The 24,455-nt window shown below is 33.9% G+C and overlaps 1 protein-coding gene across 2 annotated transcripts in view; it reads left to right on the top strand.

Moving 5' to 3' along the window:
- Nucleotides 1-24,455, top strand: part of GMCL1 (germ cell-less 1, spermatogenesis associated) — a 47,024-nt gene that overhangs the window by 13,329 nt on the left and 9,240 nt on the right. For both annotated transcript variants that reach the window (XR_014018525.1, XM_081264450.1), the window contains exons 7-13: nt 837-921; nt 2,839-2,929; nt 8,043-8,180; nt 13,066-13,135; nt 16,413-16,488; nt 20,693-20,838; nt 23,646-23,733. Coding sequence is in view for 1 of the 2 variants with exons in the window: in XM_081264450.1 (XP_081120576.1) it covers nt 837-921; nt 2,839-2,929; nt 8,043-8,180; nt 13,066-13,135; nt 16,413-16,488; nt 20,693-20,838; nt 23,646-23,733 (694 nt within the window). In the remaining variant the exon portion in view is untranslated. The remainder of the gene's footprint in view (nt 1-836; nt 922-2,838; nt 2,930-8,042; nt 8,181-13,065; nt 13,136-16,412; nt 16,489-20,692; nt 20,839-23,645; nt 23,734-24,455) is intronic.

Below are 24,455 nucleotides of genomic sequence, written 5' to 3'. Positions count from 1 at the left end.
TTCAGTGTTACTTCTGTCAGGCTCTGGAAGAATTAAAAGTTTCTTATATTTCTTAAACTGTATTTGAGAAATTATATTTGAGGAAAATAATTTTAAAATTTTTGCTAAGCCTAATTAAATTAAATTCATAATTACGTTGCTTTTGAAATTGTTTGTTTATTATCCCCCCTTCTCTTCCCTTTCCTTCCTTCAAAAAATACTTTCTGAATGTCCATTATATATTAAAGGTATTCTTTTAAGAGCTATGAGGGATGCAGAAGTGATTATGTCCTTGTTTCTACTGTCAGGGAGCTTTTTTGTAATAGTGAGGCTAAGATATATGATGGGGCTGAGAAATTCAGGGTGGAAATGAACTTTTAAAGGATTTAGGATACAAATGTCAGGAATATGTGATATTCTGGAGGAAATGGTGTAAAACCAAAGATAACATTGTTTAGCTTCCTGAGATACCAATTTTGTTGGTTTGGGGGTGGTCGGGGGGACAGGTGAAAAAAAATTTTTTAAATACATTGTAGAATAAGGGAAGTTCAAATATCTTTTTTAATTTTCATTTTAAAACATAGTTTATAATTTTGTTGTTGTTGTTTAATGGCTAGATTTTTTTCCCTGTCAGTGTGAAAAAAAGATAATGTACTTTGTGAATTATTAGTATTACTGTATTTTTATTACTAGTATTATTGTATTCAGATAGATTATTAACCAAGATAGGTCTTGGGCAAAAGACTGTTATAGTTTTTAATTCCATTTTTGTTTGATAAAAACAGTTTTTCATTCCACCAGCATCCTTCAGTCTGTGTGTGAAGATTAAGTTCACGCTTCTGTTTCATCTTTTTCAGTATAAACATTATGAAACAGCTTATTGGTTCATCTAACTTATTTGTGATGCAAGTGGAGATGGACGTCTATACAGCTCTTAAAAAGGTATTCACATAATATGATGTACACAAGGATATCCCCTCAGCCTTGCTCATTCTAGTGAATACCTGGCAACAGCTGGTATCCAGTGATAAAGGGATGGTTGTGAATGCATGAAAAAGAACAGAAGCTACAAATGTTCCTTGACTTGTGATGGGGTTACATCCTGATAAACAAACTTAACATAAGTTGAAAATATCATTGTCAAAAATGCATTTAATACAACTAACTCAATGAACATCATAGCTTAGACTCATCTACTTAAACATGCTCACATTGCATACAGTTATACAAAAATCATCTAACACAAATCCTATCATAAAATAATAAGTGTTGCATAATTCACATAATTTATTAAATACTGCACTGAAAGTGAAAAAGTCATGGTTTTATGGGTACACTTTGTACCATCATTAAGTTGAAGAATCTTAAATCAACCATTGTAAGTTGGAACTATTTGCTAAAATGTTAAAAAGTATATTTAGGGATTTCATGAGTGATAACTTTATTTTTTGTTCTTTTCTATCTTAGGAGTACTTTTTGTTTTTTCCCAGAATTTTTTCAACCATAAACATGTTTTTGTTATATCTTTACATAATCAGAAATGTTTCATGTAAAAGATGTTATCTTAGAATTTAAATGTTTTATATGGTTTTCAGGAATGTTTTCAAAGTTGAGCTTTAGTAGAATTCAACATTTTATGATGAAATTTTCACAAATAATTTTTCGAGTAAAAGGTGAAATTATTCTTCTAGAGGCCTACCTGTAATTCATCTTTTTGAAAGGTTTCAACATGTTTTATTCTAATTTTCATAGTTCTGAAGAAATAAATCAGCTGTTATTCTTTTACTACAGTAGTGAGACTCAGAATTCTTATAATGACTAAGTGGCAAAGGCCAGGTATTATGAGTTCTGGCTCACTGCTCCCTTCCAATTACATAATTTTGCCTTTAGCCTTTTGTCCCTGACTTGGAGCACTGTCTACATGTAACATAGTTGTGAAATTTGGGATTGAGACGCCTTCTGGGTTATATGATTAGGATTGTTTATCTCTATGGCAGAGGTGGGATTCCATTACTGTTTTTCTTAAGGAAGTTTAGTGTGTGGGTTATTCATAAAGTTATAGAAGGTTCATTTCTATCTCTAAACTAAGATAGTATTAATTATTTCGTACCATTACTATTACTGCTTTTATGCTAGCAATGATAAATGCTAACACTTACATGGTATCATCTCCATTAGGCCCCATTCTATTAATTCTTTTAATATCCTATAAGGTAGACACATTATCATGCTCATTTTGCAGTTGAAGAAATTAAGGCCCAGAAAAAAAAAATAGGCAATTTGTTGAGCTATTAAGTAGCCTATCTAGGATATAAAAGTCCATACTCTTAACTACTCTGGATACTGTTTCAACAGCAATAAGATAATCCTTTTTCCCGTGCTTAATTTTATTTATTTATTTATTTATTTATGAATGGGATGGGCCCTCGCTATGTTGTGTAAACTGGTTTCAAACTTCTGGGCTGAAGCAATCTTCCTGCCTTTGCTTCCCAAGTAGCTAGGACTACAGGCATGTGTCAATGTACCTGACTTTGATTCTTTAGCCTTACATAGTATTTAGTGAAATTGACTTGTTAATTAATGAATAAGTTAGCATAAAGTTGATAATATGACCATAAATTTTAGGGATTAGCTTACTTCTTGACACAAGCACATTTGGCTCTTATCATTGGACTATGATTAATGCCATGATGAATTTAAAGCTGGTAAAGATGTCATATAATAGTTATACTTTTTGTCTGTTGCTTATAAAAGAGTAAATTTAAAATTTTAAGGTGTTATGTTTAAAGGTGGGAGCAGTTTGAAAATATAATCACAAAATGATGAAGTCAAATGTTTTTTCTTTTTTTTTAAACTCAGTGGATGTTCCTTCAACTTGTGCCTTCTTGGAATGGATCCTTAAAACAGCTTTTGACAGAAACAGATGTCTGGTTTTCTAAGCGGAGAAAAGGTATGCCTAAAATTTAAAGAACTTATCTTTATTTTAATGGAATTTATTAAAACTGGGCCCTGACTTGTTTATAAACTTAATTTAGATCTGGAGAGGACCTTATCAATTATCTAATTTAGTCTCTTAGTTACAATGAGAAAATTGAGGTTAGATTAATAAAAATGCCTTACCTATGGTTATCCCTAAAACTGTTCTTTTTCCCATTGTCTCACCAACAGATCGTGTTTATCGAATTCATTCTTTAGTTTAATCACATTGAATTTTTCTATAACCGATTATCCTATCTATTGGCAACAATTCTAAAACATGAGAGGCTATGGACAGGCTTCTGTGTGTGTAAATTCCGAATTGGCTAGGTACATGTGTGTTATCTGCATTTTTGGAGAGGGGGAGCTTCTGTATCTTTTATCAGATTTTCTTAGGGAAATTATTCCAAAATTGATTCAGATCAACTGCTAACAAGGTCTAATATGGGTAGAAGGAAGTATATAATGTATTTATTTTTTAGTTTGCTAAAATAAATCTAGGAAAAAACTTCTAATGGCCCCCAGGTACAAAAAAAGTAGATAAATAATAATCCTTTGTTCTTCATTTTCTTAGCATACTATCATTTTTGGTCATGTATGGACATCTTTTTGAGCTATTTTTAATAATATATTGAACCTCCATGAACTAATTTTAATTTTCTCCCTGTAGAGTGTACTTCAGTGTCCTTTTGTTTTTCTCCTATTAAGTCCCTCTTACTTTCCCCAACCACTACATTGAATTTTGTGTTTATTTTTCTTTTGCTTTAAACAAAATTTTGCCACTTTATGCATGTATCTCTTGAGCTATTAAGCGGCAGCAGATCTAGGAAATAAAAGTGCAAGTCTTTACATATATGAATATATGTCTTAACATAGTGATGTGCTAATGAGCTGACTCACTGAAAAACCAATCCCTGATTTGTAGCAAAGTTTTCCATGGCCAAAATTCTCTTCACATGGCTGATTTCTAGCTACCAAAATAACATCACTGAATGCAGAGTTGGAAAGAGAGGCACACAGCTCCTGTGAACTAACATGAGCCAGCTGCAGCGTACCACTGGACAATATATCATTTTGTTTTAGTTGTTATGAAACTACTTCATATTGTGTCTTAATTTTCATTTCCTTGTTAACTAAAGAGATTAAATGGCTTGTTTATGTTATATTAGTCATGTTTTTCCTTTTCTATGAAATTATGAAATGTATGAGTCTTTTCCCCTTTTTTTTGACATAATACATTCATTTTGTTTATTTAATTTTTTTATGTGGTGCTGGGGATGAAACCCAGTGGCCTCATGCATGTTACGCAAGTGCTCTACCACTGAGCCACAACCCCAAGCCATGATTTGTAGGTAATCTGTATGTATTTTTTTTAATATTTATTTTTCAGTTCCAGGTGTACACAATATCTTTATTTTACATTTATGTGGTGCTGAGGATCGAACCCAAGGCCCCACACATTCTAGGCAAACACTCTACCACTGAGCCACAATCCCATCCCCTTCTTTATGTGTTATTGATAACTGATCATTTGTCATAAATTCATTTTACATTTATCTTCCAACTTGTAGATTATCCTTCTGCTTTCTTAAAGATGTCTTTTGATGAATAGAAGTTTGTTTTTTGGAGGGGAGGTACCATTTAACCTAGGGATAATTTACCACTGAGCTATATCCCCCGCCTTTTTTTTTTTAATTCAAAGTATAATTACTTTAATAGGTTTACCTTATTTCTATTCTGAATTGACTAATTGCCTTTGGATTTTTAAAAATTTATTCTAATTTGTTAAATATGACAACAAAATGTAATTTCAATTCATATCACACAAATATAGAACAATTTTTCATGTCTCTAGTTGTACACAAAGTAGAGTTACACCTTTCATGTTTTCATACATATACTTAGGGTATGATGTATATCTCATTCCATCGTCCTTCCTACCCCCATGCCTCCCTCCCCTTTGCCCTATCTGAAGTTCTTATATTCCTCTCACACTGCCCCCCAATCCCCATTATGAATCAGCCTCCTGATATCAGAGAAAAAATTCGGCACTTGGTTTTTTGGGATTGACTTACTTCAGTTCATTATATTCTCCAGCTCCATCCATTTACCTGCAAATGCCATGATTTTATTCTCTTAATTTTTAATTTTTTATTATTAATTTTTTAATAATTTTTAATTATTAGGTCAGGTCTGAGTTGCTTAGGAACTTTCGATCCTTCTTTCTCAGGCTCCCAAACTGCTGGGATTACAGATGTGCTCCACTGTACCTGGCAAATGTTTCTGTTGTTGTTGTTGTTGTTGTTGTTGTTGTTGTTGTTGTTTTGGAGTACTGGGGATTGCTTGGCACTTGCTAGGCAAGCACTCTACCATTGAACTACATCCCTAGCCCTGAATAGAAGTTCTTTATTTTAAAGTGTGGTGTTCTTTTGTCTTATTTAAATAAATTTTATAGAATTATTTTATGTAGTCAAATTTCCTAGCTCAAAGCCAGATAAATTATTCAAGCTACTGAACTAAAAAATGTATGAAAGACCATATCAATAAATTCTAATGATTTACTTGAAGAACAAAATATTAAGTTTATATATTAAATTATATTTCAGTGTTACCTTGTGGCAATTAAAGGAGGATTAGAAAAATTATAGAGGAGGAAAGTATAGGAAAGAATTTAAATAAAACACAGAATCTGGAGGTGGAGAAGTTAGAAGGACAAAAGGACTTCATAGAAACAGTAGTTAATGGATAAATGTTGCTATAACTTCATGCTCATTTGTGCTCCTGATTAATCAAACACAACAACCCATCAATAAGAGAAACTAATCTCCAGCCCACCTGGCAGAAATCAGAATAGGAAACTATGGTCCATTTCTGTTTTTCCTACCCCAGAATCTTCATTCCAGTCACAATGTGTAACAGTATACAATATAGAATTTTCAGAGAGATATTTATTGCATAAAGGAAAATATATGTCTAATGCCATTGTTTTTCTGTGAGGTCTTTATAAAAGTCATTTCAAACAGTTTTCAAAATTAGAAAACATACTTAGGAAATAGAGAAAAATCACTTGTCCTTTTGCCCATTATAGATTGATATATCTCTTTTAAGTTTTATTTGACTTTCCACTATGTGGATCAAGATGAAAAGAAACAACAGAAATTTTGGAAAATTTGTATACAGTTACACCTCAGTATTGCTATTGAATTTGAATGATACAATTAATATAGTAACATGTTGGCCAACAAGAAATTTTTATTTCTTGTTTATTTTTTGTTTCCATGAATTAATTTTGGGGGCTTTAGAGTTTATAGTGTAACAGGGGGTAAAGGCTTGAGAAAGTACTTTAATGTTTGATTAACTCTCCAGAATTACTTCCCAAGGACTGAACACTCCAGTGAAACTCGAGCCCAGAAGCTTCAATTGAGGGTTTTTCACAAGATACTCCAGACACAGAACACCTTTTGGGAGTATTCTAATATGTCTCAGCAAAAATAAGACACTGTCATTACAGATTTGCAACACATGAGTAGTATTAATTTATTACTAAAATAAGCAAATAAGCCTATAACCTTGAAGGAAAGGCTCCATGGAATAATTACCAGTTTTTTATGAGACAGATTAGATTTTTATAACTTGCTTATGTGACAGAGTAACTGTAAAAACATTAATGATATTTTTAATGCACCCCATGAAATTGCACAGTTAATTCAGCATATGAACTAGAACTGTTTTCATTATAGAAAAAGGCAGAGAAATAAATCCAGTCACACACCTATTGTGTAAATAATCAACGTTAACTATTTTTAAAAAGTATAATACTTTCTTTTCTGCTCTGCTTGATTCTTGGTAGATGCCAAAGGAATACAAAAAAAAAAGTATGAAAAAATTTGAAAATTGTGAAAATTCTTTTTATTAGATGTCTTTTCACAATTTTCAGGAAAACTATTTCGGTGCAAAATACTTTTCTAGTTCACAGAAAACTTGTGTTTCATGGCTTGAGATATAATAGTCTATAATAGCAGCTCTCATCTCTTATCTTTATCCTTATTAGAAACAAGAGTGAATGTAAGCTGGATCTTATGCACCAAATTAATTCATGTTTAATAGCAATACCTAAACATTTCCTTCACATTTGTGAAAGCACATTGAAATGCAATCAAGAGTAATTTTTTGGAATAACCTTAAATTCTCCCTAAAATTAAAAAAAAATTATTCATGTGCTTCAGAGACTGGAATTATTTTAGTAATAAATTAATACTACCTATGTGTTGCAAATCTGTGATGACAGTGTCTTTTTTTAATTGATTTTATTTTAAATACACAACAGTGGAATGTTTTACAATTCTTATTACACATATGGAGCACAATTTTTCATATCTTTGTATAAAGTATGTTCATGCCAATTCATGTCTTCATACATGTACTTGTTTTATTTTTTGCATTACAATTCTTATTACACATATATACCACAATTTTTCATATCTCTGTTTGTATATAAAGTAGGTTGACACCCAATTCGAGTCTTCATACGTGTACTTTGGATAATGATGTCCATCACATTCCACCATCCTTGCTAATCCCCTGCCTCCTCCCTTTCCCCCCCTTGAACAGTGTCTTGTTTTTGCTGAGAAATATTAGAAGACTCCAGAAGGTGTTCTGTGTCCTAAGAATCTTGTGAAAGACCTTCAAGTGAAGCTTCTGGGCTTGAGTTTCACTGGAGTGTTCAGTCCTTGGGAAGTAATTCTGGAGAGTTAGTCTAAACCTAAGTACTTTTCTCAAGCCTTTACTCCCTTGTTGCACCACAAACTCTAAAGCCCCCCAAATTAATTCCCAGGCCAGCAGTCTGACTAGGACCAAAGTTAATTTTCTGGGACTTTGTCTGAATCTCCCCAAGTTTTTATCCTCACATGTTAGGTTTATAAAATTCTTCGAAACTTTGAAATAACTAATTTGTATTTTTTTTTTTTTTACTAATTTGTATTTTAAGGACTATGTATGTATGTGTGTATGTGTATCCCTGTCCACAAAGACATTTAAGAATAAAATAATAGGTTTGAAAATAATCACTTATTTTGTTTTTTCAATAGATTTTGAAGGTACGGCATTCCTTGAAACTGAGCAAGGGAAACCATTTGTGTCAGTGTTTAGACATTTAAGGTTACAGTATATTATTAGTGATCTGGCTTCTGCAAGGATTATTGAACAAGATTCTCTAGTACCGTCAGGTAAGAGAATATGATGAATTTATGATTTTAAGTAATGTTTTTCTGATTTTAACAACAATATATATCATAGAAAAGAATAATGAACCAAATAAGAAATTAACCTAAATTCAAAAGTCGTATATATATTTTTTGCACCAGTACAATTATACCGTATAGATAATTTTCTATGTTCACATTATATATTGTGGGTGTTTTCCCATATTTCATTAAATATTCTCCAGAATAGTTAAATGACTAGTGTTCTGTAATATGGATATTCTTTAATTTAATTATCAATACACTGTTTTGGATCAGACTTTTAAAAATGACTTTTGAGCCAGGCACAGTGGTGCATGCCTGTAATCCCAGTGGCTCTGGAGGCTGAGGCAGGAGGATCAAGAGTTCAAAGCCAGCCTCAGCAAAAGTGAGGTGCTAAGCAACTCAGTGAAACCCTGTCTCTAAATAAAATACAAAATAGGGCTGGGGATGTAGCTCAGTGATTAAGTACCCCTGAGTTTTAAAAAAATACTTCAGAAGTATTTAAAATTCATAACTGCTTTTTCTATTAATACTACTTAAATGTGCTTATTTTCTGTTTTTTCTTTCCATCTAAGGTTTTAAACTTCATGTTGAACCAGATATAATATCCTTGCTAATTATAATTTCAATTTTTTGAAACCAACTACTGATTTCATTTTCAAAGTTAAATCTCTAATGTTTCAGAAAGATTCAGTTTAGTAATACATAAGGATATAAGAAATACAAATACAGCATGTATTGAACACCAGGCCCTAGCAGTGATTTAATATTAGATGCCAAAGACAATTATACCCATTTCAATTTTACTTCCTTTTAAGTCTCTTTAGAAATGAATTTTAAGCGTTAGGGATATAGCTCAGTGGTAGAGTGTGTACCTGGCATACACCAGGCCCTAGATTCAATCCTCAGTAATGCAAAAAAAAAAAAAAAAAAAAAAATCTGTTCTAAAATAGTTTAATTTAGGTGTATGTATGATGCAGATGGATAATCCTTATATTTTTTGGAATTCATGATGGGCACAGATATTTCTAGTCTGAAATATTTTATTCAGTATAAAATAATTTAGATTTTTATTCTGGTCAAATTTTAGTCATGTTTTTCTGACTTATGGGAGAGATTAAAAATTTTATAAAATACTCCATCCTACAAATATAAATCTGCAAATAGATTTTCCTGTATGTCCAAATAAAAGTTGCAGTTTTAAATGCAGAGTATAAAGTAAAGTTACATACCACAGTGCTTGTGAGGGGACAGAAATTGGTTATCTAGCTCATATTATTGAGATAAATTAATATATGCTCTGAGTCGGAAGGTATCTCAGCTTCGAAGTAAATGAAAAGAATTTTGACTAATCAACCTAACATTTATTGATCATTTTTCAGAAATACTGCCAAATGTGTTAACATTAATAAAAGTTATACATTCATCAGTCTAGGGAGATTTTATATCTGTTTACCATTTTTAAGTCAAAAATTTAGAAATGCCACTAACCTATCTTATTACTGTTCCTCCCAAATCTTTCTAGTATTTGCCCTGAATGTCTGGGTCAACAAAATCTCAGAACATTCTATCTCTTCCCTCCATTTATTTCATTCTACCAGAAGATATTTTCTCTCTGGGTAGGACTTCATCTCTTACACCCTGCTAATAAAAGCCTGATGGTCATGGTCCTAATTCTTCTGTGTTCTTTCCAAATCAGTATTGCATGTGATCTGACCCTCTGTCCTTCTTTTCCTGAATCTAGTTATATCTTCCTGCTGCCCAGACCATAAACGATATACTTTTCCTTTCACTTACACAGCAAAATTCTGGGCAAGTTAGGAATGTGATTTTTTGTTTGTTTTTTAAAATCTGTAAATATAGGACATTAGATTTTTAAATGATATGGTTCCCATTTCCTTTGTTTAAGACAAGGGAATAATCTAAATTAATTTCTTCTAATTTATATCATTTATTTGTCACTGGGGATAGAACCCAGGGGTGGCCTGCCACTGAACGACATCCCCAGCCCTTTTTAAATTTTATTTAATTTCTTAAAAGTTAGAGGCAAGTTCTTGCTGAGTTGCTGAGACTGACCCCAAACTTGGCAAGCCTCCCATCTTAGCCTCCTGGGTAGATGGGATTATAGGCAAGCATCCCCATTTCTGGTGAGTCATAGTTTCTTGAAGGCTTTTTCAGAATCTTTCTACCCAATATTCTGTCAAAAAGGATTTTAGTATGTCCACCTGTATTCCTAGCAACTCAGGAGGCTGAGGCAAGAGAATCACAAGTTCAACGCCAGTCTTGGCAGCTTAGCAATACACTATCTCAAAGAGGATTGGGGATATAGCTCCATGTAGATCACCCCTGGGTTTAATCTTGGATATATTTAAAAAAAAAAAAAAAAGACTAGCAAATTCTGTCTAATGACTGCCTTCTGGAGATATGACTGCATATAAGCATATTAAAAACTGTAGGGGTGGGGTTGTGGCTCAGAGGTAGAATGCTTACCTACCATGCATGAGGCACTGGGTTCAATCCTCAGCACCACATAAAAATAAGATAAAGATGTTGTGTCCACCTATAACTGAAAAAAAACTATGTAAAAGAACCTGTTTCACTTATTTTCATCTTATATTGTACCAGATTATTTTTCTGCCCTGTTGTAATAATTTAATAGTGCATTTCAAGTTGCGTTCCATTGACTTGTTTTTGGAATCCTGCTTTTAAGACATAGGTCCTACAAGTTTTAGCTACCAGTAACAAGATTTAAAGTTTGACTTTTCACTCTTTCAAACTGGAAAGACAGGAGGGACAAAAATATGCACTCATGTTTTTAATTTGTTAAAATGTTTTTGGTTTTAAAGGAGATTATACAAAGTTTGTCAATTTAAATGTTAAAAAACATTTTCATGCAATATCTCTCACATGATACTGAGAATATATATGTGTAACCCTTTCATTCCAATTTTACGAATCATTCATGATAGGCCATAGACACAACTCATTAGTAAAATTATCATTTTAATGGATAGGAACCAGCATTTTACAGTAAAACAAAATTTAAAAATCCAAATGAATTGCAGATATATATGTGTGTGTACTGAGTCACATAAAATTCGTCATGAGTTTACCTAGGAAGATAAATTGGCATAAACATTTAGCAGTTAGTTATGCCTTTTAATAATAGCAAGAATATTATTTTGGGGCACTGAAACATTGAAAAATGTGTTTACACCGTGTTTTAAGGAAGCATACAGTAAATCACTGGAACTCATCTGGATCCCACCCCCCTCACCCCATAACCCACAGTGCTAGAGATCAAACACAGAGCCTCATACATGCTAAGCAAACACTATACCACTGAGGTACAACCCCTGCCCTGGATACCTTCATTAAGTACAGACTTAGAAAGTGAAAATCCAGATTTTAATTGCACTGGTGTTTCTCCCCTCCTTAAGGTAAAAATTAAGAACTTGAAAGAAAAAAATAGTCCTTCTTTTCCTCTCTTCCAACCCCAACCCCCTTTTTCCCATTTGTGGTCCTAGGGGTCAAACTCAGGGACCCTGCACATTCTAGGCAAGTACTCTACCACTGAACTATATACTATATACACTCAGCCTACAAAAACAACTCTCTGGTTTGGGGAATAAAATAGCAAAAAGATAAATATAGTGCTAAGCAATTCTACTTTTATTTTATTTTTTAAACCTTTTTTTTTTCAGTTGTAAATGGACACAATACCTTTATTTTATTTATTTTTATGTGGTAGTAAGGATCGAACCTAGAGCTTCACACATGTGAGGCAAGTGCTGTACTGCTGAGCCACAACCCCAGCCCCATTAATCTATATTTTTATCTAAATAACTAAAATTTCAACTTGTCCAGACTTGTAAAAAAAAAAATTACATGCTTATTATTAAAGAAAATCTCGGGTTGGGGTTGTGGTTCAGCGGTAGAGCGCTTGCCTAGCACATACAAGGTGCTGGGTTCAATCTTCAACATCACATAAAACTAAATAAAAAATAAGGTATTGTGTCCAACTACAACTAAAAAATTTTTTTTAAAAAAAGAAAATCTCTAGTTATAAATTTAATAATAATTAGAATAAGCTAAAGTCTTGTGTGTATGTGAGAGAGAGAGTGTGTGAGTGTGTGACTAAGGATTGAATCCAGGGCCTTATGCACTGAGCTACATTCCCAACCTTTTTTATTCTTTATTTGGAGTCAGGATCTCCCTAAATTTCCCAGACTGGCCTAGAACTTTTGATCCTCTTGCCTCAGCCTCCCAAGTCACTGAGATTACAAGAGTAGACCATTGTGCCTGGCAAAATGTTTTATTTTTAATGATAGTTATATAAATCTAATATTCCAAAATTATTTTTTAAGTAATCATTTTTCACTTGCTAATTTAATGGTGGCTTATTTCAAAAAAAAAGTTAATTTTTATTTTTTGGTAATTTAATAAAGGAAAAATTCATTATTCAGTTTTCTGTTAAAACTTTTGTAAAACAAAGTATTGTTTTAGAAATTATTCTCACAAATGAAAATTAACATAAGCTGTGAAAAGGAAACCTTTTAAACTATTAAATGCAAGAATTAATAACTTCTAATTAATAACTTTTAACTAAGGATTTAAATTCTAATTTAAGTATATGTAATCTAAGTAGAATCTAGACTGAGGCAAATTTGGATGAACTTTACCACTTAAAAGATCATTAAGCCATATTGTTACTGCACATTTGTAAAATCTAAGATACTTGCTTTTTAAATTACTATTTTAAAATTTAGAAATAATAACAATTCTATCAACTATTTAACATGTTTAAATCCTGTATGTCCTTCCATTTTTATTTATTTTTAATTATTTAATTATGTTTATGCTTTAGAATGGCTATCTTCTGTATATAAGCAGCAGTGGCTTGCTATGCTCCGGGCAGAACAAGACAGTGAAGTGGGGTAAGTATATTTCATTTTATTATTGTTCATTAAAAAAATAATAATAAACCTTTTAACCAAGTGTGCTAGCATACACTTGTAATCCCAGCAACTCAGGAGGCTGAGGCAGAAGGATCACAGGTTCACAGCCAACCTGGGTAAAACTTAGTGAAGACCCTGTGTCAAAATAAAAATAAGAAAAGTCTGGGGTATAGCTCAGTGGTAGAGCACCCTGGGTTTAATCGCATGTACACAAAAGTTGGATAGATAGGTAGGTAGGTGGGCAGTTAGATAGAGGAAGGGGGGAAGAATGGTGGAAAGAAGAAGGGAGGAAGGGAAGAAGGGAAGAAAGGGAGAAGGGGAAGAGAGGAAGAGGAGAAGGAAGGAAGGAGAGAAAGAAGGAAAATAAAGAAATTGAGCTGATGATGTAGCTCAGTGATAGAACCATTCTGGGTTCAATTCCCAGTACCGTAAAACAATTTGGGGTTTTTTTTGTGTGTGTGCTGGAGATCAAACCCAGAGCCTCTTGCATGCTAGTCAAGCACTCTACCACTGACCTATATCCCTAGTCCAAAAATAATATTTTCTTTTTGCTTTGAATTTTTAAATGTATTCATTATATTGAAAAATCATTGCTGTATTGAAGTAGAGAAAAGATATGTAATCAACTTTTATTCTTATATACATTATCAATCTTTTACAAATTTCTGGTCAGTAAAAATAGTAAGTAGAATGTTTGAATTGTCACTTGTTAGTAAAATTGAATAATTCACATACTTTTTCACCTATTATGATTTCCTTTTAACATTGAAATATTACTTGGAATGATGCTTTCATAAGTTTATTTTTCATACTTATCTATAGATAAAGCTGATTTTCATATTTGTGGTAGTATTATCAACTTCTGATTAATAAAAAGGTTTTGAAGATCTTTGAGTCTAAAATGAATTAAATCTATCTGGGTACAGGTGTTTCCCCCAAAACTTCTGATCCCCTACAGAATATTTATGCACTTTCTTCATTTTAAGGGAAAGAAAATAACCTTTTCTTTAAATTTGTAGTGCTTTGCAGTTCACAGAAGTACTTGCACATTTATTGTGTGTTCCTTATGCTAGCTCCTTGAAATAGTGTGAAAGACTTTCACCTGTAAGTATATAGAAGAGGCCTCAAGAAGTTTAATTTTTTTGACCCTAATATCTTTAGCCATTTTTATATACAGAAGAATTTCCTAAAATAATGGTCTATTTATAAGTTCATATCTAAACAATAATATGAGGTTATTATCATCCAGGGTTTTGTTGGGGTTGTTGTTTTATTTTGATTTGGGAAAAATGGGATTATAAATAAAATAGAAACTAAATAATAACACTTCATTATTTTGTATGTTCAGCTTTAAAATTTTGTATGTTCTTTATTTTTCAAAAAATTTCTCACTTTTATCCTTACTGAGGTTAGTAAGAGTGTTACCTAAGTGTCTGATTTTCTTGACCTCAGAAGTATGTGTGTAGAGACAGGGATATAGCTCAGTGGTAGAGCAGTTGTCTGACATGCATGAAGTTCTGAGTTTAATCCCCAGTACTGAAAAAAAGAAGTATATGATTATATTGTCATTGATGATATATTCTATTCTGTGGGTCTGCAGCATCTGCCCACAGCTGCAGCATTGCTAAAGTGAGGAAGGTAGTATATTTCCTGGATACTAGGTTATACTAGTTATATCTCCCTCCAGGGTTCTTTTTGTCCAAACTCTCTTATGTATTGCCAAGAGGGTTATTTGTCTAAAACAGAAATATAGTTGTGTTACTTCCCTGCTTAAATGTGTCCAGGACATTCAGTACTAATGGTTAAATAATTATCATTGCTCAAGATTATTGAGACTAGATGTTGAGATGAGTCATTATGTAATTTTGTCCACTATCATGTTTGCAATATTTCATAATAAAAAGTTGAATAATAATAAAACTAACATCTGGGAATTCTACTACCTACAGGAAAAGTTGAAACTTTAATTAGCCTGGCCCCTGGCAACCTTCAGCAGTCTATCTCAGATGCCTTTAGCTTCATCCGTCCTTCTGTTCATCTTATATTCCAGCTGCACTAAATTCTTTCTCCATTTATATTCTATTCTTCAGTCCCTTTTTTATATGTAGCCTACTGTTCCTTCTGCATGTATTCCTTCCCACTGTGCAGATAAGCCTCCCACCTCCACTCCAACACAAGTCCTACTAAACACAAACACTCTGTCATGATCTCCTCCTCCACTCTGGGCAATAAATCTGTGCCCTTGTGGTTTTAACATAGCATCTCTTTCCACATTATTATGATTATTAATTATGTCCAATTATTTACTAGGGTGCAGTACTTGGACATGAAGAATATGTCTTATTTACATTTATTTATTATGATTATATATTACGTTCCAGTTTCTAGGCACTTTATATGTAAACTAATGAATATAGTGTATTTTATTTGGAATACCAAAATAATAATAATGCCATTTGTTATTACAACTTAAAAGCACAAGGTTTCTCTCAGTTAACTAAAGTTTTAAAGTAAGGAATAAACTGAAGGATAATAGATAGTATTATACAGCTTTTTTTTCTATGACAATGATTTTGTAGAGTTATACTAAATGAAACTGGCTTACCTATAAAATAAGTACTATCAAGTGATAGGTAATAATTAGGTCACATCTTATAAAAATAATAGACTTTAATTTCTTTTACTTAGCAATTAGACTTTTAAGCATTATATTTTCCTGGTAAACAGCATTTTCATATTTTCCCCCTTTTCTCTGATTTGGCTGAGCCCTAATAAAAATAAATCTAGAAGTCAGGGCAAAAGTGAGACATTGAAGAATTTTGATTTTTTTTTTTTTTTTTTAGCAAGGTAATGGACTAAATTTAATCAACAAATTCTCAATTCTTATTTATTTATTTATTCTTTTGCAGTGCTGGGGATTGAACCCAGGGCCTCATTATGCTAGGCAAGTGTTCTACCACTGAGCTACACTCCACCTCCAGCCCAATACATTCTTATTTTTATCTATACATGCCCCCCCCCCGCAAAAAAAAGTGTGTGTACATATTTAAATCAAGTAGTGAGACTTTTTGTTTTATTTATTTTTAGTTTTCTAATTTTTATTTTATTTATTTATTGTGATACTGGGGATTGAACCTAAGGTACACTGTCACTGAGCTTTATCCCCAGCCCTTGTTCTTTTTAACTTTTTGCAGCTCTTTTTCAATTACCAGTTACCTATTTTCTATGGAAGTTCTTGTCTTATGTATGTTTTTAGGCCTCAAGAAATCAATAAAGAAGAACTAGAGGGAAATAGCATGAGATGTGGTAGAAAGCTTGCCAAAGATGGTGAAGTAAGTATGGGTTGTGATTCTTAAATTTTTCTCATACAGATAGTTGAGAAAGTGTGGTTCATTGAACTATTTTTTGTACTTTCATATGTTTTCAATTCTTCATAATAAAAACTAATAGAACAAATGTCTGGGAACTCTATAACCATAATGCACTTTGTATATCCATCATGATACCTACTATGCTTATGGAGAGCTTATTTGATAGTTCTAGTAGTATGTTGTCCTAGGCAATGAGTTTCAGCTACCATGCTCAGTGGTAAATTACACAGCCTTGCATGAGACTGTTGAACTTAAATTTGGGATCCAGATAAGACATTTGAGAAGAGGATCCCTCAGCAATTCAGAAATCAAGATAAGGAAGTAAAATGAGCCAGGCATGGTGGCAAGTACCCATAATCCCAGCTACTCGGAAGGCTGAGGCAGAGGGATCACCAAATCAAGACTAGCCTGGGCAATTTAACAAGGCCCTATCACCCCTAAAAAAGAAAAAGGGAAGTTATGTGGGAACATTACATAGTCTTAACAGTCATTCTGTTTTTTAATTACCCTAAATCAAAGATAGTCAAACCCTTTGATTGCTAATTACATTAAGAATCACCTTTTTTGAGGCTGGGGTTATAGCTCAGTGGTAGAGCGCTTGCCTAGCACATGTGAGGCACTTGGTTTGATCCTCAGCACCCCATAAAAATAAATAAATGAATGAAATAAATGTATTGTGTATTTTATTGTGTAAATGTATTTTAAGAATTATCTTTTTGCTGTGGCACATAGCTATAAGCCTAGCAGCTCGGGAGGCTGAGGCAGGAGGATCCTGAGTTCACAGCCAGTCTCAGCAAAAGTGAGATTCTAAGCAATTCAGTGAGACTATGTCTCTAAATAAAATACAAAATAGGGCTGGGGATGTGGCTCAGTGTCAAGTGCCCTTGAGTTCAATCCTCAGAATCCCCCCCCCCCAAAATTACCTTTTTATCTTACCATGATGTATGTGTATATGCATATTTATAAATATTTAAAATAATACTTACCTTTGCTGTGTCCAACGAACTTATTTTCTATTTAATTTTTTAAAAGCTGATTGTTATTTATTAAATTGATTTTTAAAGCCTAATCATGATTTTCATTTTAACAGAAATTTTAGCCTAATTTGTATACCCATTTGATCCCTTTTCTTCCACATTTACCCTCATTTTTTTTTTCCTTCTCAATACTAGGGATTAAACCCTGGGCCTCAATCATGCTAGGCAAGCTTTCTACCACTGAGCTACATCCCCAGCCCTTTGTTTTGTTTGTTCATTTTATTCTGAGACACAGGGTCTTTCTAAATTGTCCAGGCTAGCCTCAAACCATGATCCTCCTGCCTCATTACTGAGTAGCTGGAATTATAGGCATGTGCCACCACATCAAGCTTAACTTTAATTTTTAAAGTTAATTATGTTTGTATTCACAATTGTGATAAATGTTCTGAGTGTGCAAGAGGAACAGTTGTCTTATTTATTCTTGTTCTTCTTTGTTGCTGCTTTCAGATTTTGTTCCTCCTCTGTCCTTCATTGGACTACAGCTCCTTTGAAGCAAATTCTTCTTTTACACTACCTAAGACCCTTATTGTGGCCATCATTCATAGGCTCACTGTCATTACTTGTCACTACTTTTATTACCAGTCTTGGTGTTTTCAGTATGTCTGTTCCCTTATCTTCCCCCAGTAATCTTGTGCTTCACCCTACCATGAGGACATCCTAAGTTTTTTTTTTTTTTTAATCAACTAACTACCACCTTCAAAATCTCTTATTTCAAGCATCCCTTTTCAGGCTTTACTTCCTCTTATCTTTCTAGCTCTCTCCCTCAAGTACCTGGACTCCAGCAATTTTTTAACCGCAGTAGGACATACAATACATTGTTCTTACTGTCTTTTATCCAGTACTACTCCCCTTATTTTTATCCAGTGGTCTTGCTTCTTACTACAATAGGAAGAGAATCTGTACATCCTCTTACCAACAGTTCCACCAATTTGTAGCTGTGCACTGTGCTTTTTTTCTTCAGAGAATGGCTGAACTGTCTGCTTCTGTCCTAGTGCATCCCCTGTCCTCCTACTGAATCCCATCCCTTCTCCTCTGTTCAAAAATTTTGTTCCTACAGTAATAACTGCCTTTTCCTGCATAATCAGTTTTTCTCTTCTGTTGGCTTATTCACATTTAGCATATAACATCATCCTGCATTACCACCCATCTTAAACAATATTTTGACTCCACATTCTCCTCTAGCTACCACTCCATTTCTCTTCTCTCCCTTTTAGGCAAAACTCATTGAAAAAAGTTGCCTGTATTTGTTCACTATATTTCTTCTTTTCTGATGCCTTCTTGAATCTACTCCATAGCACAACTTCACTGAAACTGTCATGCCAGAATCAGCAGTGATCCCACATTGCCAAATCGAGTAGTTCAAGTAATCAATGTCAGTTTTCTTCTGAAAACTCTTTGGCAATATTGACAGTTTTGTTCACTCACTCCTTATTGAAAGATTTTCTCAACTTCTAGGACAGCGTACTCTGCTGGTTTTCTTCCTACTTCATTGGCTGCTCCTTCTAGTCTTTGCTAAATCCTTCTCTTATTCAACAAATGTTGCTTTAACTAGAGGCTCAAGTCCTTGAACTTCTCCCTACCTGTGCTCCTCGTAATTGATCTCATAGAATCTCATGATGTCACAGCCTATCTGTACCCTGATGACTCCTACCTCTAAATTCATATATCCAGCTACTCAAATAGCATCTTCTTCAAATACCTAGTAGATCTCTAATATAACAATCCCAAGCAGAGCTTCTGTCTTCCATAAACTACCTCCTTCCCATATATTCTGCAGCCTGTAGATGGCCCCTCCATTAGGCCATTGCATAGGCTCCAAACTTTGGATTCATTTTGGATTCCTCTTTCTTTCATACCACTCTCGTTTTCCATAAGAAATTTTCAAGGATTTATGCCTTAAATACATTCTTAGCATGTCTACCACTATCACTCAAGTCCACATCACCATTCTCTCTTGCCTGGGCTGTTGGAGTGGCCTCATTAGTGCTGTTTTACTCTTGCCTCCTTTATATTCAACCAAGTGATCTTTTTAAAATGTAAGTTAGATTATGTCACTCCCTTCCCTAATTAGCCTCCATTCACCTCCCACCACAATTAGAGGAAATCTAAGCTCTTTCTTACCATAGACCATTAGACCCTATCTTTTCTGGCCCTCAAATTCCTCTATGAATTCATTTCCAGTTTCTAACACTGTCAGTCACTGCCCCATCCATATAGCCTGTCTTGCTGATCCTCACATACGCCAAGCATATTTTTTACCCTTAGAGCTTTATACTTGCTGTTACACTCTTTCCCCAGATAGCTACCTGATCTGATCCTTCACCTATCCTCCTCAGAGAGATTTTCCTGTGTACTTGTATAAATTGGCAGGCAGGCTTCTCAACTGCAAGCCCCCTCCTCTACCCTGTGACTCTTCTGACCTTCTCTTCTCTTCTAGAGCATGTGAATTGTACATCTTCCATTCTACCACACAAACATATTCACATAGTGGAATATAAGTTCTACTAGGGCAGAAACTTTATTTACTGCTATGTCTCCACTGCCTAAAGCAGTGTCTGGTATATGTACTCAGTGTGTTGGCTAAATATTGAATTAATGTTTTAATTCAGGGTGCCCATCAAACCCTTGAAGCCCTAACTTTATTTCTCTATCCAGTGGTACCTTACCTCTCTTATTAACAGTTGTCTGGTAGAATAAGCAAACTTACAACCCTATGATGGTATTGAGAATAACCCAATCATGTGTCTGTTTGATTAATTACTTGAGGTATTAGAGTGTTTTTAAAGTAAAGTGGATTTTAATGGGTTTTTGCCTCCATCTGGACTCCCAGTATGTAAGCAATATTACTTAGAATTATAGTGAAAACCTTATTATTTATGATAGAATTGCAGTATGGAGAGCATGAAGAGGCCATAGTAGGAAAGCAGCTTAAGGAATTATGGTCATAAAGGTTGCTTTTCTGACTAGGTATATGGTTCTCTGGAAAGCCTTAAGAGAAAAGCACTGACAAAAGTGCTTTCCATGAGGGAAATACCTGGAGTTAGGAGGGGAAAAAAGTAACTTTGAACTTTTTATTTTTTACTTGCTAATGTGATTAACTGAAATAAATCTCTCTTTTGTGTCTTTAGTACTGCTGGCGATGGACAGGTTTTAACTTCGGCTTTGACCTACTTGTAACTTACACCAATCGGTACATCATTTTCAAACGCAATACACTGAATCAGCCATGTAGCGGATCTGTCAGTTTACAACCTCGAAGGAGCATAGCATTTAGGTAGGATGAGTTTTACCTACTCCACTCTCCTCACGACAGAGGAAATAGAAGAAATAAAATAAAACTTTGATAATTTATACCAATTTCGTAAGATACAGAATATGCAAAAGTGTTAGGAACTGGTAAGACTCCATTTCTATGAAATATATTATTAATAATCAAAATCAAAAGAGCTAGTATATTAGAATGAATAGGCTGGAATATGAATGATAAAGGACTGATAACTGAGTTTGAAGCTTTGTTGCTATGGCTAGTAAATAAAATATCCAAACTAGAAATATGGCAAGGTGCTTTTCTACCAATATGTCTTGTATTATCCTTAACTTTCTACAAGATTTGATATATCCAGATTTGCCTGACAGATGAACTGGCAGCCTTTTACTGGAGAGTATGCTATAGGTTAACAAATGGGGAAATAGTTAATGAACAGATTATTTCCATATTAATTATTTATTTTGGAATTAGAGATTAAACCTAGGGGCACTTCACCATTGAGCTACATCCACAGACCATTTTATTTTTTTTATTTTGAGACAAGATCTTATCACTAAGTTGCTGATCGTCTCACTAAGTTGCTGACCATCTCACTAAGTTGCCAAGACTGGCCTTAAACTTGGGTTCCTCCTGCCTCAGCCTTCTGAGTTGCTGGGCACATGTGCCCAGCGAGCAGATTGTTTTTAAATCATATATTTATACTTATATTATACTATATATAAAGATCACCTCAAGGTGGATCACATTTATTTGGTAATAAGAGTTAAAACTGGGGCCAAAGAAGTAGCTCAGTGGTAGAGCACTGGCTATCATAGGACCTGGCCTCAGAAGAAAAAAACAGGGTAAAATCTTTACAACATTTGATTAGGCAGTGGTTTCTTTGATAGGTCATCCAAAGGATGGGCAACAAAAGAAAAATAGATAAATTAGACCTCATCAAAACTGAGGACTTTTGTGCATCAAAGCACACTATCAGCATTGGAATGGGAGAAGATATTTGTAAACTATATATCTGATAGGAGTTAATCAGAATGCATATAGAACAATTTCTATATGTACATGATTTAAAAAAAAAATTAAAAAATGAGGAAAGGAACCGGGCACACACCTGTAATCCCAGCGGCTCGGGAGGCTGAAGTAGGAGGATCATGAGTTCAAAGCCAGCTGCTGCAATTTAACGAGGCCCTAAGCAACTCAGTGAGCCCCTATCTCTAAATAAAATATAAAAAGGGCGGGGATGTTACTCAGTGATTCAGTGTCCCTGAGTTCAATCCCCTGGTACCAAAAAAAAAGAGCAAAGGCAGTGGTAGAGGGCTTGCCTAGCATGTATCAGGCCCTGAGTTCAATCCCCAGGACTTGTAGGCAGGGATCATAGCACAGTAGTTGAGCATTTGCCTAGCATGTGTGAGGCACTAGATTCAATTCTCAGCAATCCATATAAATAAATAAAGGTCCATTGATGAAAAAAAAATTGTAAAAAAAAAAGGGGGGACTTGTATAAAACTTCTCCAACGTGATAAACAAGCAGCTAATGAGCTCATGAAAAAAATGCTAAGGGAAATTCAAATCAAAACCACAGTGAGATGTTACTTCACCCTAGGGAGGGCTATTATTCAAAACAAAATAAGTGTTGACAACAATATAGAATAATTGGAATCCTGTGTACTATGGATGTTGCCCAGTGGTGGAGTGCTTGCCTAGCATGTGCAAAGCCCTGGGGTTAATCCCATGCTCTCCTCCCTCACCCCCCTATAAAAAAGGAAAGAAAATGTTATGATGCTTTCAAAGAATTTAAACACAGAATTACTGTATGATCCAGCAGTTCCTTTTTTGCCTGTATACCCAAAAGAATTGAAATTAGAGCCTTGAACAGATACTTGTATACTCATGTTCATAGCAGCATTATTCATAGTAGCCTAAGGTTAGGAGCAACCCATGTGTTCACTGACAGATTATAGCTAAAACGTGGTAACATACATATAATAAACATTATTCAGTATTTAAAAGGAAGGAAATTCTAACACATGCTAAACTTGAACAAACCTCAGAGACATAATAATAAGTGAAATGAGCATGTCACTAAAGGACAAATATTGTATGACCACTCATATGAGGTTCTTTAAGTGGAAAAGTTCATAGAGACAGAAGGGGAATCTCATGAAAATAGAAGAGTGACCAGTAGAAAGGGACCAGGGAAGAGGAGAAGGAAAGAGGAAATTCTAAGAAATAATATTGACCAATTATATTATTATATCATGTGCATATATGAATGTATAATAGTGAGTCCCATAATTCTAGTACACCAAGAAAAAATATGAGGGGGTACACATAAAATATGTTGACAAAAAAGAAAATTCATACAGATTAAATATGGTTGCCAGGGCTGGGAAGGGGAAATAGTGAGTGTTTAATGGGTACAGAGTTTCAGCTGGAGAAGAAGAAAATGTTTCAGAGATGGGTCATAATGATAGTTGCAGAGCATTATCAGTGTATTTAATGCCACAGGGCTGCATAAAAATGATTTAAATGAACAATTTAAATCATGTGTACTTTACTATAATAAAAAGTCATTTATATCCTCTGACCTCTCCCTCCCCAAAAAAAGATTTTTGAAAAGTCATTTTCAAATTATATTTCACATATGTATACAGCATATGTTTATAAATCCAAATGGAATCAGTTTATAGTCTGAAAAGACTTTGAAGTCTCTTATAAAATAAAAAACAGAATATGGAAGAGAAATAAGTGAGGGAGGTTTGCTTAAATTAATCTGTGTTTAAAATATCTCCTGTTTATTTTTTTTTTAATTGCAGGTTACGTTTGGCTTCTTTTGACAGTAGTGGAAAATTAATATGCAGTAGAACAACTGGCTATCAAATACTTACACTTGAAAAGGATCAGGTATGTTTGATTACTTTTCTGTTGTCATTATAATATTCATGTTTTGAATCCTTTTTTGAGAATAGAATTGACATTAAAGCGATATTTGATTTAAAGATTGGTTTGAAAGTTTGTTTGTTTGTTTGTTTTTAAGTAAAGATGAAAGTGCTACATTCACTTCTGCACTTAGCTGATCCCACTACAGATTGAGTATCCTTAATCCAGAAACCTTTAATCCACAAAGGTTTTCTGAAATCTGAAATTTGTTGAGTGCCACACGTGTCTGACAGCAAAATACTTGTATTCACAAAATCATTAAAAATATTTTATAATGGGCTGGGGATGTGGCTCAAGCGGTAGCGCGCTCGCCTGGCATGCGTGCGGCCCGGGTTCAATCCTCAGCACCACATACACAAACAAAGATGTTGTGTCCACCGAGAACTAAAAAATAAAAATAAATTCATTCTCTCTCTCTCTCTCTCTCTCTCTCTCTCTCTCTCCCCCCTCTCTCTCTTTAAAAAAAAATATATTTTATAAAAGTACCTATGTGTGTATGTTACATATGAAACATTGAATTTGTGTTTAGACTTAGGTCCCATCCCCAAGATAATTCATTATGTATATTGCAGATTTTCTAATATCTGAAACATTTCCTGGTCTCAGGCCTTTCAAATAAGGGATATTGTATCTATAGAAGCATAACTGGGCCAACAAAAATGAAAGTACAAAACACAATTTGACTT

This window comes from Spermophilus citellus (assembly GCF_964194105.1).
Source record: "Spermophilus citellus genome assembly, chromosome: 13".
Lineage (NCBI taxonomy): Eukaryota > Metazoa > Chordata > Mammalia > Rodentia > Sciuridae > Spermophilus > Spermophilus citellus.
Note: the sequence above shows the minus strand (reverse complement) of the source record. Positions and strands in the feature narration are given on the sequence as shown.